Source organism: Cyanistes caeruleus, chromosome 1 (assembly GCF_971803275.1).
Source record: "Cyanistes caeruleus chromosome 1, bCyaCae1.hap1.1, whole genome shotgun sequence".
Taxonomy (NCBI): Eukaryota; Metazoa; Chordata; class Aves; order Passeriformes; family Paridae; genus Cyanistes; species Cyanistes caeruleus.
Genome location: NC_141701.1, coordinates 116531369 through 116549291, shown reverse-complemented (window position 1 = coordinate 116549291; position 17923 = coordinate 116531369). Strand labels below are relative to the sequence as shown.

At 38.3% G+C, this 17923-nt stretch overlaps 1 protein-coding gene across 8 annotated transcripts in view; it reads right to left on the bottom strand.

The window, feature by feature from the left end:
* Window positions 1-17923, bottom strand: part of SATB1 (SATB homeobox 1) — a 92376-nt gene that overhangs the window by 23280 nt on the left and 51173 nt on the right. For all 8 annotated transcript variants that reach the window (XM_086852063.1, XM_086852042.1, XM_023919218.2 and 5 more), the window contains 2 exons: window positions 11920-12132; window positions 3465-3620 (listed from right to left, as the gene is read on the bottom strand). In XM_086852063.1, the coding sequence (XP_086708189.1) occupies window positions 3465-3620; window positions 11920-12132 (369 nt within the window). The remainder of the gene's footprint in view (window positions 1-3464; window positions 3621-11919; window positions 12133-17923) is intronic.

The window sequence follows — 17923 nt, the reverse complement described above, 5'->3', positions numbered from 1 at the left end:
CATAATCTAACAGAAAACCCATGCAGGCCTATTAGACAGACAACCTACAATAAAAACATAAGATTTTAAACATGGACATTAGGTGCTTTGCTAATTAAAGTTCTAAAACTCTCCAAAGATAAGATGTATTCCAGCAATTTGAATTATAATACCTTCCTTGGCTCCTTAGTATAATCATATTAACTTTTAAAGCATATATTTTGAATTTAACAGATTTTTAATTTATTCTGTAGATAATATATCGATCCTTAAAAACACAGAAACACAAAAAGTATACAGAAACGTATTCCTGTATGGGAAAAGAATTCAACATTTGAAGGAATGTCCTAGTTGTATCCCCAAACCCATTCAAACCCATGTACCAGAAAGGCTCTTTCCTTTGGGAAGCCAATGAGCTGCCAGCAAAGTGCACTGTGAAACTTCAAGCAGGCAAATCATCCCTCACCTGAGTCAGTACATGATCTCTGTAACAGCCCTGCAACCTCTGCCTGACCTCACCACCTCTGGCACACCAGACCCCAGCACCCAGCTGCTCTCTTGAGCATCAGGTCCACACCACTTGGTCCTTTAAATCCTCAGGAGGATTTAAAAAATAAAACCATTAATCAACACGTTGTTTCTAATGTTTCCTCCAGACTTTTCACTGTAATGAAGTGATTATCCCAGGATTTCCAGTTCCACTCTTGCCAAAGGCACTAACACAGCTCAAGGGAAGATGCTAGTTTTTTACCTTGGCACTACCCAAATATAAACTCCTGTAGTGCATCATTTAATAGCAATTCTGTGCAAAGTGCTCTAGTCAGCAGAACATTATCTGCAGTCTCCTGGCTCAGGCAAGCCCAGCCACCTTGCAGATGCTGGCTGCTTAGACATTCAATCTAATGTTGCCCCAAATCAGTTTATTAAGGGGAAAAAAAATAAAAATTACAAGGCCTTCCAGCAAACAACTGCCTTTGTCCCCTCACAGAGCTGGTTTAAGTCACATATGGTTTTACATCACAACTCCAGACTGAACTCAGAAATTAATCAAGTTTTTATATCCAAAATAAGACAAAACCAGCAATGTTCAATTTTAGCAATTTTTAAAAATGAAATTGTTAATCAATACATCATTTTCTAACATGTGTCCTCCAGACTTTTCACTATATTTTGGGTTATCTCAGGATTTCCAGTTCTGAGTATGGAACCGATGTCTCCAAATTTAAAAAAACATATCAGTAAGAGATCTCTCTCAAGAGAGGTCCTCTTAGAGAATATGTTTGAACAAGCCTCCTTTTTGTGCAAGGGAGACTTTTTACCAAAGTAAATGTTTACTTGTACTACTGAAGCTCCAATGAAGACTCTTTTACAATACGTGTACCTCATTTAATATATGTGGCAGTGCTACATATTTAAAGGTTATTAATTGGGTTACCAGCAGTCAGCTAGCTCGAGAAGACCAACACATTGTAGTACCTAAGAGGTTACCTCTGCAAAGCAGCTTTCTAGTGCAAATGGCACTTTATCTAACTACAGACCTGAAAGTTTGCTGGACACATAAATTAACATTGCATTGCTGAAATAGGGGAGAAAAATAACTCCTGAGAACACAGGTATAATCACCAGAGTAAAATGGAAAAGAACTATGTGTTTGGTGTTGTTTTCTCTACTTTGTAGCAAAGTTTGTTCAAGAATCTAAATTTTATACCAATACTCAAATAAACCTGCACTGCAACTTCTGGAAGCTTTCAGGTTTCATTTTGATTACATTTCCCTTTGAAAGTCAGCACTGGAAGAGCTGACCCACCTAAGAAGAAATTCTAAGGCTTTGCACTTAAATAAATATACTATGGCACAAATCAGATCAGACAAAAATTACGTGGGCTGATAGATTGGCTTCATACCTTAACTTTACAGGGAAAGGGGAAGTGCAGAAAAACGGACAGTTCTCTAACCCCAAGTTTTGACATGTAAATAAAGACATCTGAGGAGCACACAGGTTGGAAGCTGCTGTAACATTCTATCATAATTAGAAACATTTCAAGAGCTCTGTAATTTCCAATCAAAATTACAGTAATTTCCGATATACAAGCCATGATTCATGACAGAATTTTTACATTCCATGGGAGATTATAGTGGCCTGATGTATGACACACTGAGTACAGCACTAACATAAACAATTCAGTTTAATGTTTAAACAGCACTTGGTGTTTAGAATCCTACAATAAAAGAAACATATTATTGTTGAAATTATCACTTTGACAGTGATTGAAGGGTAGGCAGGCATGTGGCCTATAAAGCTATAATTTTTACAGTCCACAGCTTGAGTTTAATCATTTTGATACACCATTTCCAAAATATCCCTTTAAATGCTCCTTACACCATATAACTTAAGAGACAACATCCTTTCTGTACAATGAAGTGAATTCCGAAATGTGAACAGCACAGAAATCAAAAGTTAAAGCCTTATTAAAAAGAAAACCAGCACTAAAATGCTGACAGCCCAAGAAACATCGGTCTAAGCTAGCTTCACTAGCTTTCCCTGGAAGATGCTGAATTTTTCCATAAAGTAATTTTAGAAAAGTAAAGAAGTAGCGATTACATGGATTTAACACAATCTAATATGTAAATTCAACTTTGCAACCATTGGTGCCTTCGGATTTCTTTCAAGCATTTGTATAACCATAGTCTTTCCCATTTTTCTATATGTTTTTCCTTTACCTCTTGAGTACATTCTCACTTAAATCAATGCTTTTGCATACTCCAGTGATCTTTCTCAGAAGACATGTCATTTATGATAAACATACCCAACAAGTGCCTGCTGATTTCCCTCTTGCCACTAAACCTGACAGAAGATGCTCAGTTAAAGAAAGCAGAATAAGAAACCACAAAACAAAGGCTTAAAATTGAATATGCAACATATATGTATGCACACAAGCAGGTGGACACTGTGTTCCACAAAAGTACACATTTTTTTCTTAGCTATAACTTGCACAACTGTATTTTTTGAGGTCTTTTTTTTTTTTTTTGACAGTACACCTGTCATACACAGTCTCACCAGTGGGTCTGACAATAATTTTTTGCAAAAAACCAGCAACCCAGCATTCCTCATTCCAACACATGTAACTGCAAAACACCAAAGCCTCAAGATGAATTTGGCAGCAATACCCAAATCTTGACCACAGCTTTGGCCAGATCCACGCCAGCTAAGAACTGATGAACCTGATCCCCTTCTGAGCCATTCCAAGACCCATGGGCACACAGAGAAGGTGTCTGGCTGTTGGGGAAAAGGGAATGAGAGATCTCAGGAAGCTGCTTCTCTACCCTGCCTGGTCCAGGGAAAACAGAGGTTACTCAGCAACTAGCTCTGAGTTACTGTACTGGGCTGGTACACTGACCCAGCTACCCTTTTTAACTCACACAGAAACTGATCTGGGGGAATAATTGCACAGGACACAGAGCTCTTTGAGCCCTGGGAGTTTTACCTGGCTTTTGGTTGCCGCAACCTTCGCAAACAGTGCTTGGGACACCTTAGCTCTCTTCATTTCCTGCTGAATCTCATCATAAATGGAAGCATTAATGTTCATGGAATTGTTTTCTGGTTTTCCATTCCTCTCTGTAGCAATAGTAGCAGTTTTGACCTAGAAAATATGAGACATTTTTCATTATGAAAAAGTTATTTTCCTCTCTTTCCCTCCCTAAATAGTCCTTTGCATTTTATTTCTTCTATCCAATCTTTCTCTGATATTCTTTCAGCATTTTGCAGAATAAATATTATAAGTTATCTATGGTTGAAGCAACTGGGAAACAGGAAAATTCAGTGCATTGTAACAGGTGAGTGCATCTAAAATATGAGTTACAATTAACAGACCACTGCAAATTTCAATGTCATTAAATAGGTGGAAACCTGTCAAACAGTCTTGTAGAGACTTGTGAATCCTTACATGATTTCTTTGCCCCACACAAATCAAACAAAAATTGTAAGTGCAACATAAAAGAATCTCTAATGAAATAGAAATCCAACATATATACCTTGATTCATGTCTTATGCCCAGTACATTCAAATGCATGATAATGTTGAAAAGTTGTGGCTTTAGATTGAATTTATCTTATCAGTTTAGTTCTTAAGCTGTTTTTGAGAGAGTTTAGAATAATGCATTAACCACTCCTTCACGATACCAAGATAGGATTTTCTTAAAGCTACTGATTGTTGTTGTATTTCACTTACATACATCAAATATTTATTCTCCTTGCAGTCCAGATTAAATAAACACCAAACATGTACACAAGACAGAATGATTACAGTACCACCTTTATGCCGCATCTGCAGCATTAAGGAAAACAACAAAAAAAAAATACATCAGTAGCGACATGATGTGCAGGAGACTATCCTTTCCTTCATCCTCTGGAAATGATGGAAGTGATGTTTCAACACCAAGCATCATCCCACCAAGGTTAGACTGCAGTTTCTGCAACATCAGTTGAGAGGTACAAAAAATCAGCAGGTACTCAGCTTATCCTACAATATTCTCAGTAGTTAAGGATAATGTTTGTCTTTAGCAGTTACTCTTGCAAGGCTTGCTCAAGATTAGTGGACCAAATGGGCCACTAATCCTAAAGTGGATCTGAGGAAAGGAAAACTGGATTTCTGCCAAGAACCCACAAGGTGATGATGCAAACAAAATTCGACCTTAAGATTTCAATTCAAACCTACTGATTCATACTGAGGTTATTGAGAGTTGAATTAATTTAGTTATTCTGAAGTTACTAAAGAATCTACTTTAAGACAGTCATTCAGCCTAATTCTAAATCTAATGGACAGAGCCTGGCACTTCCAGAAGGTGATTCAGCCCACTCTTAAGTACGTGTCTAAACCCACACTTTCACTATCAGTTTGATCCTGTGCAAGTCAGCATCTTCCTGTGCTCTGAAGTCCCTTGAGGTTCAAAAGCAAATCATGACAACATGATAATTCATCTTCTAATCTCACTCTCTATGAGCTTTCATATATCACAGGTCTCACGATATGAGAGTCAAAGGCTTTGTGTGAGAGATGTACTTAGGCAAATCAGCAGCCCACTTTTTCCTAGAAGTGCCAAGCTCAGTTTGTGTTAGCTATCATCCATAGTGCTTTTAATATAAAATACTCTAGCCCAGAAACTGTGAGTGCATGCCACTTTTGCTGAGCCTGATTTGTCCATCAGGCTTTCCAGGAACTGTGCTAACACACATCCAAAGGGGCAAAACTCCAGCAAGAACAAGGTGTCCATAAGCACTTCCCCTTGCCCCCATTCTGACAGGCATAGGCAGTTACTGGTGTCTGAAAACAAGGGTCCTAAGCAAAAATGGAAATGAAGAGAAATCCCAGAATGTGGCATACAGTTAATCATGTGCTTTTTTTTTTTTTTTTTGCATCTGAAAACAATTAGTACTTTGCAGCCATGCCCTTTTCTGCAATGTGACATTTTATCAGTGACATTGCAGCAGGGGATGGCCAAGCCTGGACCAAAGGCTGCTCAGAAACAATTGACACACCTGGCAGCAGGCAGTGAGGAGCAGCACCACAAAATTCTCTCCTTCCCACTGCAGAGCAGGAAAAGGTATGCCTCACACCACACAAATCAGTACAGGGCTGCAAGAGGAGGTGCATCTCCTGAACATCATACAGTGAAATCATTTAAAAATACAAAATCAGTGGTAATTTTATAACCTTTAAATAAGAAGGACTTGGCAGAAGATAACTGAAAACTGGTGGTGATGTTAAACATACAACTGAAGACAGACTTATCTGTGTGCATGGAAAAATCAGCCTAAGCTAAATTAGAGAATGAAAAAGTGATGGCTTTGTCAACATGCATTCGTCAACCTTGGGTTTAAAATTTGGGGAACAAATTTCAGTCCTTCCCCCAAAAATAATTTTAACTTGTAACTACTTTTTGAAGGACCCAAGGGGAAGATGAAGGTACTCAGCTAGCATTCACAAGTCTTTCGGGAAGGAAACACTTTGCTCTTGCGGTCTTGATCAAAATGTGTCTCTTCTATAAGTACACTGCCTTTTTGATTGCTACTGAGCTTCAAAAGACAGCTTCATGTTGTAGCAGTACTTCATAGATCACTTAACTGAGCTGTGAACACCCAGATAATCAAAAACCATCACACACCATGCTGTAGACATAATTTAAACTATGCTACTCGATTCACACTTTTCAATGTCCAATTTAATATGGATATGCATTTAACCCACGGGAATTACTGAAAATCCTCATTCTGGTTTGCAGATCACATCTATCTTTATACAGGTACAATAAATTCAACAGCATCTAATATGTCACCAAAGTTAAAACAAACAAACACACTCCTATTGCCTTCTGTTGATATTTAATTAGAGAACACTAATTGAATTCAGAAAACACTAATATCTGCATGAAAAAACAGTATTAGCCCAAAGATCTTCAGGGTAATAAAATCTTAAAGTTATAAAATTATGGGTTTGGGGATTACCAAGAGTTGTGGTTTGCAGTCATACCCTCTCCCCCTCCAATTCACTTAACTAGCTAAGTACAAAAATTCTTCTCCTGTCTCTTATTAATTTCTCTTCAAAGATCAGATGTAGACTCTGGCTGGTCTTGATGGACTATTGGTCTGCTCTGGTCTGATGAATTCCATGCAGTAATGCCAATTAACCTCTTGGAGAATATCCATACATAAAACTGTTTCATAATTTATACATAAGCAAGCATCTAGGCTGTTGTGTTGAATTTAGAATTGAGTTCAAGACAGAGGCTGTTTGAAGCTGGGTTGAAAAAACACCCTCCTCCTCAAAAAAACCCAACAGAAAACAAAAAAGCTCTCAACGGTGCAACTTCAGGACTTGGTAGAGGAGGTGGAAAAAGTATTCATTTTGGAGAGAAAAACAAAACAAAACAAAACATAATCTCTCATCTCATCCACACTTAAGCACAACCTCCCACCCCACCCACACCTACAGCCATATTTTCTGTTTAGGAAAGAAAACATGTATCAGCTAATTTTTTTTTTTTTGACAGTAACCAAATTTTGCAAATACTAACTGAAGAGGGGAGCATTATTTTACAAATGTAACACACTGAAAATCAGGGATTCATTTGGCCATCTTCCTATTGTCAGTCAATCTAGTCTTCTAAGAATACTTGAAAAAAAAAAATAACACATCTATCTCCTCCTGGCCAACTCAGATATATCTTCTCATCAAATGAGACTGATTACAGCAGCAAGAAGTTCTGGATTAATTCAATATTCCTAAAAAAAGGGTAAGTTGTCATAGAAGGAATAACCAGTATGAAGAGGCTTTCACAAACATGGAAGCTCATTCCTTCCCCATCGAAACTGAAACAAAAAAATCTTATATAACACATTCTCATAAGTACTGTTTTAGCTTGGGAACAAAAATCTTCTTTAATCCTGGTTTAGCTTTTAATATTACATTGTACATTAAAATTCATAAAGTAGTTCATTCCAGGCAAAACAAACTACTTTTCAGTTCTGCTCTGCAAATAGCAGAGGAGGTACAATAAATGCTGTTGCTTTCAGAACAGCTTTTATCAGGACAAGGTTTACTACTCCATTATTACAGTGGCGCCTGGAAGTGCAGTTATACTTAAGTGTCAGGGTTTCCATTAACTCTCCTCCATGGTGGTTTTTGCGGGGGTGGGAGGAGAGGATTGCATTTATTATTTTGTTCATTTTTACTATCGTTAAAATGCAATTTGGCACAAAGATTATCAACCTAAATCTCAAATTTTGCCATCTTAAAAACATGAAATTTTCTGGTGGTGATATATGGAGCATGCATGTACTTAAACTCTAGGAACTCCACCATAAATTTCATGGAAGTGGTGTAATCCAGAACTCCTTGCAATGGAGATTCACTGGTCCTCAAACACCATCAAAGCAGTGCTCTCCAAAATACCAGTCTTTCAAGAGCAACATCCTATCTCTGAGACCCAATCCACAACTGCTTTAACATGAAGGAACTGTAATTTATCTGCAGTCAGAGGGAGGCCAGGATTGTATTTATGAGATGAAGGTTTTGGTCAATGAGTACTTAGAACCATGACTCATGCAAGATTTGTAGCTCTTTCTTAAAACATTGCCTGTTAAAATAATATTCTGCTTTGACATTACATGTACTCTGTTTTTACACAGGGTGATGATGGGCCCCAAGGGTTAGCACAAATTTTCTTTGGGGAATACAGGCGGCAAGAAAGATTTCTTCCCCAGCTCTGCTGAAATGGAGACTACTTGTCCTGAGAAAGAAGTGTTTATAACTGCAGGATGGCTAGAAACCTTCAAGCAGAATATTTTGGAAAAGAAAATCTATAACTTAGCTACCTGTCTCCATTTTTCCCCCTACAAATTGTACATAGGAGGCAGGAGTCATCTCCCCATATCCCAAAGTGCCCTAATGAGACATGAAGGCCATCCCTATCATGTCAGCATCCTCTAAAAGTATCCCCAGATTATCTCATTTCCACATAACATGCAGTAGACTCATTCTCTCAACTTGACCTAGGAATACCCCAAAAGGGCCTCTATGGGGTGATCTGCAAGATGAAGGCATTGAAGAGCGGGGGGAAATTATTAAAAGAAATAGAACATGAAAGGACCTTTTCTCTTCCTTCTAGATTGCAGAGGTTAAATGACGTCTCCATGCAGTACCTACCTGATGGAGATGCCAATACTTATAAACTCCAGTGCCCCAGGAAATAGCCTGACAGACAGGCTTCTGCCCCAGGGGTGGCAACTCGAACAATGTCCAAGGGAAAAATCCTTGTGTACGCCGTCTCCTTGTGCTCAGTCCACCAGTGTGCAAGATAGTAGCAGATTTTTACAACTTGACCAGCTTAGAGGGCTATACACGCATCCCAAAAGCTCATGCATTAGAGGCTAATGATTTCAATTAAAAAAAAAAAAAGTAAGATTTTGCATTTTGTTTAAGTCAGAGAGAAAGGGAGAAGTAAGGGGGACAAAGAGCTTCTTAAAGGATTTCAAAAGAGAGCTGGAAACAATCCAGATACATTAGCTCAAGTAGCAACTAGTAAGAATGCTGTAAAAATGAGATAAATTCAACACTGTTCCTTCTAACTCAGGCAGCGGGGTTTATGCTTGGTGAGTTCCTACTATCCAATCAGACCTCTAAGGTCACACTTTCTGTTTTTTGCATACAACAGAATGCAAAATTTACACAGAACAAGCTCAGCTGCTAAATGGTTAAGTCTGCTCTACTGTCTGGCCACCAGTTGGCAACACAAAAATGCAAAATAGATCCTTTTCAGGATGTTTATTTTCACATCCTTCCGAAACTGATAACTTGCAATTGCAAAATAAACCTTCATGTGTGGCATATTAGCTCCCATTTTTCATGGTTTCATAGTTTAATTGTTTCAAATGTTACACTGGTCTAAAGATTTAATATTAAATATGTTGGCTCTTGCGTAAATTCTGTTGTCAGGATAAATGGTCTGTTTTCTCTTTCAATGGTTATCCAAGAAGCTCACAGCCAAGCTAGAAAAATATTATACTGTATTCCTGTGAAGTGATCTTTAAATAATTGCTTATAAATTTAGTAGTAAGGATGATAGTAGTTTTATTTCCTTAGTATCAAATATTCAATAAACTGTGGACATTTTGGGGGAGGTATCACAGTAGCAGTTTGCATCAAAAATTTTGCAGTATCCTGACTGTAATTTATTTCTGCAGTGATTTGTGAAGTTACACTTGCCAGTGTTACAACTAGGATAATTTCACTATTATTTCAAGCATCAAATATTGTAGTTGTCTTACCAATACAGATATTTCAATTTTCAAACTTAGGACTCTGAACACTTAGCAGCAGGTGAAAAGTGCTTCAGATGTTTACAGTGGGTAATTCTGGAAACATGTAAGAAGGTCACAAAGAATCACAACTCAGAGGTTTCTACATTCTCAGTCTATTCACTAGAGAAAATGAGTGTGTTTTTCTGAATGACAGAGAACAGCACAACAACTGGAAAAATAAGTGCTTTGTTCTGCAGACCTCAAGTGTTAGTCTATAAGGTTTCCTTGTAAACTTGTGTTCCTTTTGAAAAGGATTAAAACAAAAACGTGTGCTGTTTCCACTTTGAACTGTCGCAATTAGGTTAACTATACTCCTGACTCACATTAAAAAAATGAAATGTAATTATGAACAAGAGCACAATAGAGACAGGTAGATTTAGCCCCACCTTTCCCACCGAATCTGGACTTACAGTATGTATTGTCAGTTAAGAAAACCCCTAAGTCTCACTTTCTTTCTGGCTGCAAGGGATTTATACAGTTTAAAGTGTGAATTAAAACCAGTACAAAGACTACCTCTGACTTGACATCCTTCAGGAAGGTCCTGTAATTAACTCTGTTCTTTAGCTGTGAAATTGCCCAAGACCACTTGAGACAGAGTGAGACATTACCTTGGCAGAAAGAGATAAGTTAAGAAGGATGGTTAGCCTTGGCTCTGAATTATCTGGGCTGTGGGAGCAGGTACAGATATTCAAACAAACTCAAATGTTGTTTTAAACACAATTATCTCTATTTAACTATTTCCCACTAAAGCATTTCTGTGTAAATAGATTCTTGTCCTTTATCTTGAAGAATATCTATAGTGGATTTTACAGACTAAACTCAGTTAATGATAACAAAACTACACCGTTAGTACAGTCTGTTTTTTTCTGCTAAAAATTTCTTCTCTTGTGAAAAGTACTTCAGCAGGTCAAGGTGATCTTCTGCCCTCCCTCCTAGAATTTTGTTATTCATTACTTTAGTGTGGTCCACAGTATCCATTAGCTGAAGGAAAATTAGAAGAATAATCTCGAGAGGAATTTATAGCATTCCAAATGGGTATAGCACATAGTCACAGTCACAAGCCTATGACTGGTTAACAAAAACCTGCTGTTTCTGTCAAAAACTCACCCGTCACAAAATTCCCACAATCCCAAAGCCCTGCTTTGTTTAGCAAAACTGAACTGTGTATACAGCATGATTTCCACATATCTGCAGATCAGTTTGCTTTTTCCTTGCATAGGTACAACCTTGAGCCACAGCAATGCAGAGTATTTCTGAAAATATACAGGTTTTGGAGTGAACCATGTTTCTTTGCGGGAATCCTGTGCATTCCTATGGCTCACATGCATTTCTCATGTACCTTAAAATAAGCATCAGAATTTCCTTGATCAACACAGGGACTGCACCATTGAATCTCTCAATCCCACTCTATCAAACTTTGTAATTTTTGAAAAATTAAATCAAATTAATTTTAGAGAAATCAATAGGAGTTTCATTTTAACAAATACTACATGAAACTTTAATGAACATATCCAAATCATTCAGAGCAATGGATTTAGTAAGCCTGTTACTTTACACAGCTGTCATTAGCTCAAGCTGGTGAAAGTATGCCCAGCATTTTGGGATGGGATCTTCTTTCCCTCATCACTTTAGTTTTACCTGTTTGCTTTCTGGAAAAATATTTTCTAAGGCACTACAAGGTACTCACACTTCTGCTTTCATTCCCTCTCAGTTTAATGGTCCAAATCCTCCAAAATGCCTATCTGAAGCTATAACATTAAGAACCTAAGAATTGTAAGAAAAGATGACAGCTAAAAGCCATCATCTTCCATGCCCAGTAAAGCTTGTACCTCAATAAAATGAGCAAAAAATTCTGTAGGAACCATAATGGATAGAATTTATCTTAAAATTATAAAATAGGTAGTAATAAACTGCTACTATCATCCATTATATTTCTTAAATTTAATTTGCGATATGCACTGCAAGTAATGATTCTATGAGTGTTTAAAAATAGTGAAAGGTTTCTTCTTTTTCAGAAAGGTCTCACCCAGCGGGACAGTGAGAGGACACAACAAGAAAATCCCAAAGGCAGAGAGAGCAGTTTACTTGTGGAGGCCGGCTGGGCGGTGTGCTTATGAGAGGCGCCGGGCCCATCGCAGAGGCTGCGTTCAAGCTCCTTTCCCTTTCGTCCTGGTAAATTCGATCTCGTTCTGCTTCTGGCAGCTGCAAGAAGTTCTGCATAGCCCGAAGGTTTACCAGCAAGGACTGCGAGGCAGTCTTGGGATCCTCTTCTTTTCGGAGGATTTCTGAGAGCAAGCCCTGTAGGGAAGGAAAAAAAAAAAATAGGCTCGAGAGTTAGCCTAGGTGAGTGTCTGCAAAACTGTGCTCTGCAAAGCCATTGTTTATCAGTCCTCATTCTTATTACCACTGGACTGGGAATGAGAACAGTAAATGCACTATTCACATAGGATTATATTAATGGCATTTTAGGTAGCAGAGAAGAGAGCCTCAGAGCCCTAAATTTTAATAATTAAAATTTTTAAATAGAACATAAACAAAATCTTCCTAACTGGTATTCCTCCTTTTACTGGCTTAACTTGCCATGATATCTTCCACAGTCCACAGACAGTCACGAGACACTAAGGATAAGTAAGATACACTAGGGGGTTCTCAGGCTTCACAGGCAAAATGCACACCCAACCTTAAAAAAAGGCTTTCCACATTTCTAGCAACTTAAATAGATCTTTGAAAGGAAATGATATTTCACAACTATTCTGAGACTATAAACTTGCAACGTTCCTAAAGTACTGCTTCACTGACTCAGGGCCATATTTTTTATAAGTCAATATTTCTTTCTAAGAGTTGCATATTGGAGTTTAACAAGTGAGGAAACTCTTTGGATGCCCTTGTTCCTCCTTCTTGCACCTTCCTCTCTCTTCATCAGGAAAACCCTAAACCTCAAATAGTCCATTGCCTGGGGTATTTATATTTAATGTCAACAGGTTCTTGACATCTCCTCTCCCTTCTAGTTTCTCCTTTTAAATATGTCGGGCATTCAAAATGATCTACTGTCTTGCAGTAATAAGATGGTGATAGGAAAGGTAACTTTTAGAAAAGCAGATGTGAACTACTATTTAGAATAAATGTTGTTGCCAAGCTGGGAAAGAGAGAGGATTGGCATACTTATAGTGTAACAAGGGAACATATACGTGAATTTCAAGAAATAACGTAACTCAATGTTTCTTTTCCTGAAGAACTGTTGTAAGATATGCAGGATAACAGAGGAGTAAATAGAGAGAGGGGAGCAGACAAGAAAAAAGCCAAAACTAAGATAAGTAATGCTGACTAAATGCATCTGTTCCTCAGGGGGTAAAAGAGAATGATATGGCCAAGGAAATCTTTTTTTGGAAGTCTGATGCTAACAGGTGGAAGTTGTCACCTCTCTCAAAGGTCTCATCCTACCAGAAAAAAGACCCTTAGGGAGGTACTGCTGCAAGCCACTGCTCTGGAGCAGCTGTGCTTAGGCAGGACCAGGGCCCACCCAGTGTGGGTGTGAGCTCTGCACATCCCTGTTGGGTGATGAGGACAGAGGTACCAAACACTACACCTCAGCCAGTGTGGTCCTCATGGCCCTGTCTGTGCCTGCTCACCTAACAGGGAAATGGGATGGAAAAAACCCAACAATCTTTCCAGCATTAAGCATGAAAAATATTTCAGAGGAGGATAAAAAAAAATAATCTTGGTGGATACTTCCTTACCACTTTTCTTGATCCCTCCTCTTTTCTGGAATCCAGGCAGAAATTACTCAGCTAGTAAATAAACAAGTTATTGACAAAAGTGGCATTTGGGCGATGTTTTAAATTTTTTTTTTAATGGTTAGTCTAATAATAAATTTACTTATAAGCAAACATGGAAAATAAATTTGTGTCTATAATTTTTTCTACTTTTAAGTACTCAAACCCACAGTTAGCAATGTTTGTTAGTGGTAGGGTTACACAATCCATCTCAAGAGGAGGTACAAAACGATTTTGTTCTACTGGAGACAGGCAAAGCTGTCTGCAGAGCACAAGATATAGAGAACAGAATAGAAACATTTAGGTTGGAAGGGACCTTTAAGATCACTGTGTCCATTCATTAACTGTGTACTGCCAAACCCACCGCTAAACCATGTCCCCAAGTGCCACATTTACATGTCTTTTAAATACTTCCAGGGATGGTCATTCCACCACTTCCCTGTCTGCCTGTTCCTGTGCTGGACAACATTTTTGAAGAATTTTTTTCCTCATATCCAATGTAAACATCCCCTGACATAACCTGAGAACATTTTCTCTCACCCTGTTGTTGCTACTTGGCAGAAGAGACCAACGCCTACATCGTTCATCTCCTTATAGGTAGTTGTAAACACGTGTGATTTCTGACTGTTTCTGTGCTGGAGACACCTCTCCATGGAAAAATGAGCAAGAAGAACTAAACTCAAGTGGACTGAACATTGTCAGGAGAGAAGACAGCCTCCTTACAAACAGCCACCACACACTGTCAGCCACAGGAAATGTCCTTAAAAAATACTTTAGCTTTAAAAAAAAAGCATTTGCTTGTAAAAGCCTAAGCCACAAAGTGGGCAGCTAAAAATGGTAGAAAGGCTGTTTTTATTGTATAATTTTTCCCTCTTCAGTGAAATAAGTAAATAAAGAAAATGCTGTTGTAGTTTTTGTAACTTTTGCCTGCATTTCCATTGCTATGGGACACCTCTTTGTGATTAGAATGTCACTAAATATTCATTCTCCTCTCTTCCCCAGTCACTGTCATGACCCTGAGGTGGGAGCAGAGCAGAGGACAGGGATGTAGAGAGAGGAGGGGAGATGACAGAGCATTGATTAGGCGAGGAGATGTTTGCTTCTAGACTTTAAACCTAACGGTGAGAATATGTAAGGAAAAACCATGAAAACAAAGATGTAGCACCAGGTGCAGGCAGTCTTTGAACAGTTTGCCAGCTTCATATATTACTTCATTGCTACTACTTCAAGTTTTGAGCACAAAATTCAGCTAGAAGCTTGTTGTTAGACAAGACATACAATGGGAAAAATCCTAGAAAGAAAAAACCGGCTCTTGCATGCTGGCCTGTGCTGATATGCATTAATTGTTCAATTTACCAAGCTTGAACTGCTTTTCCAGGACACTGGTCTTGGTGTGATCTCCTGATATTGTACCTCAAGTTACATGAAAACTAAGCATGTTTTGCAAAGAGATTATAAACAATGTTAGGCTCAGAGCTCTTCTCACTGTTCCTTCTTTGTATCCTTTTTGCACTGGAAATGTATTTTTTTAAAATATTCACAGGTTTCATTTGGAAAAAAAAAGAAGAAAGTTTACATGTCATCACAAGTATAATTCATTACTAATGGCACAAAAATGTTCAATAAATATTATCAAGGCTTTCAAAAGCTCATTACAAATTCTTAAAAAATGGAGATAAATGAAAGTGTCTGCCAATATGAACAAAAACACTGCTTGTCTAGCCCCCAGATTGTCTCCTCCTTGAACGTAATCACTGATTCAAATAGATTTTTATCAGTGTGATAGAACTTCAAAGCTTACAGAAGAAACATGCAATTTGCCCAAACCTTCCCAAAACATGCAGAACATCCCTAAACACTATCCCTCTTGGCTGAAGGGTGCTCCCATCCCATGTCCAGGTGGAAGATTATTCCCAAACTCCACCCCCAAGCCTGGATCCTAGCCAAGTAAGTTATAAGCAGACACATTTATCTATGCCGCTTAGTAGCAAGAGGAGAGCTGTCATGATAGTGTAATAGCACCTTTTTACCTTTTATTCAATAGTGATATGGATAGTGTACTTTTTCTTAAATTACACTATGAAGAATTATATGAATACAGTGGCAATTTCTGTTATACTTAAGCAGGCAAATTTCTCTCTACCACATAATTTACAGAACTCAAATTCAATAAAACATTACATGATGGTCCATTACTGTTATCAATTTTGAATAATCCATCTTCATTTTTCATTTTACTGGAAAATAAAGTGTGCCAAAGACAAAGTGGAAGGAAAAAAAAAAGGTAGTGCCTGAGAAGGTGGTTTGTGTAAACTTAGATTTTGTTTTACAATTACACAGAGCCATTTAGTGCATCCAAGCATTCTCCTTTGAAATAGCAATTGCACAGAATTAGCATGAGCACAGTCCTAAATACACAGAAGTTTTCACATATGAGAAAAGGCATTATACATGAGCGAAAGGCAGTATGCCCTGGCAACTAATATTTTAAACAAGCATGGAGCTCAACTAGAAATGAGGGAAAGGGAAAAGTGAGAAGCACTGAGAAATATTCAAAAACCTTCAGATCAAATGTTGTCACTTGTGGGAAAAAGAAAAGTACCGAAATTCAGCAAAAAGCACTCTTCCTATTTTCATGAAGAGCCACAAGGTGACCGCCACATAACAGCACCGGAGTCCCTGCAGCAAACCTTACAGCTGAAAGTGTACACAAACAGGCAGCTCTCAGTTCCAGTTCCAACCACAACCATGACTAACACAATTCCTTGCTCGCACAGTGCGGGCTCGTCACCCCGCCATGCACCGGGCTAAGCTACACCTTCGAGTCAAATGTCAGACTGGCTGTGGGAACTCAAGCCTTTTGATTCCTGACTCATGCTAACATTTAAAAACACACAACAGAAACGAGAGAGGAGTTTATATGTTTAGGGATCTGAGGGCAGTTCAGCCCAACAAATGTTGATGCTGCACTCCAGCTCTAAGAACAAAATAGGGTAGAGGAACTCCCAGTTTAACTTAACATTTGAAACAGCAGGCAGAGCCTCTCTGCTGATGGGGGGCTGTGGCACCACACTTTGGGGGGCTACCCCAATGCATCATCACTGTCACACCATGGCTGTTGGGGCTACCCAGGGCAGCAAACTGATCACAAATACCATTTTCTAGCCTGAAAAGCACAAGAAAATACTGAACTTGCTCTTTCAAGACAGTAGAGGTATCTGCACAGTGCACTGACATCAGCTAAAACAAAATATTAATGCTTATTAATTTGATGAACTGGCAACTGAAACATAAGTGTCTCAATTTACCAAAATTATCCTGGCAGACTGGTAGTCACCTTTGGACACCTTGCTTGAGGTGAAACTCAGATCTGCCAGCACAAGTACTAACTCAATAAAGTTTTCCACGGTGCATTGAAAGGAGGTGCTAACAGGATTCAACCTGTTTCTTTGCATCCAGTGAGTTGGAATCACAACCGCTGAAGGACAAGCAAAGCTTCAGATCCTACTGTACTCTGAACACTTCCTAGAAGGACCATAGAGAAATTCCTCCCACCAAAACAGCTTCTTCTCCCTGCAACAGTTGTCCTATTGTGCTTGTACAGATATGAAGTTTCATTCAAATTATAGGTATCCGAATATTTGATTAAAGTTTACAAAGCACATTCCTGAGAATTCAGTTTTGAAATTACCATTTGGAACTTAATGGCAGGGGGGAAATTAATCAAGAACACATTAAAGTCACACTCTCTCTTTCTTACGGATACACTTCTAAGATGTAGTTAAGGGTTTGTGGTTTTTTCTGCTGTATAGATAAATAGTAATAGTAAAAAAAGACACTCTAGTTTTCAGAAGTATTTTTGCCAAATCCTTGGATTGTAAAAAGACATATTTCAAGTCAACATTTCTGCAGCCAAATTTAAAAATCTTGAAAATTAGGATCAAGTGTTGAATTGCCACACTACACTGGTAGAAACTTCCCACCCAAAAACCACCACCAAATTCTGCGTTTATAATGTAGAGCATAAATTTGAAAAACAAAAGCATCTTCAGCCAATTTTGAAGTCCATTTTATTGCCTAAACATTAAGTTAAATCACTCTTAATTTATAGAACACTTCCTTCCTTAACTTCTACACTGAAAGCAAATCTCTCCCCACATCTGAGACTGTATCATGACATCATGGTTTTCTTGCACAGAACTCCTAACCAATTTCAGCAAGTTCTTATGCCTTTAGAAACTGATGGCATGATATGGTCCCTGGATACTGCTCAAATATGTTTATGACAGTTTCAAAAATGTCAGTGGTAAGCCTGA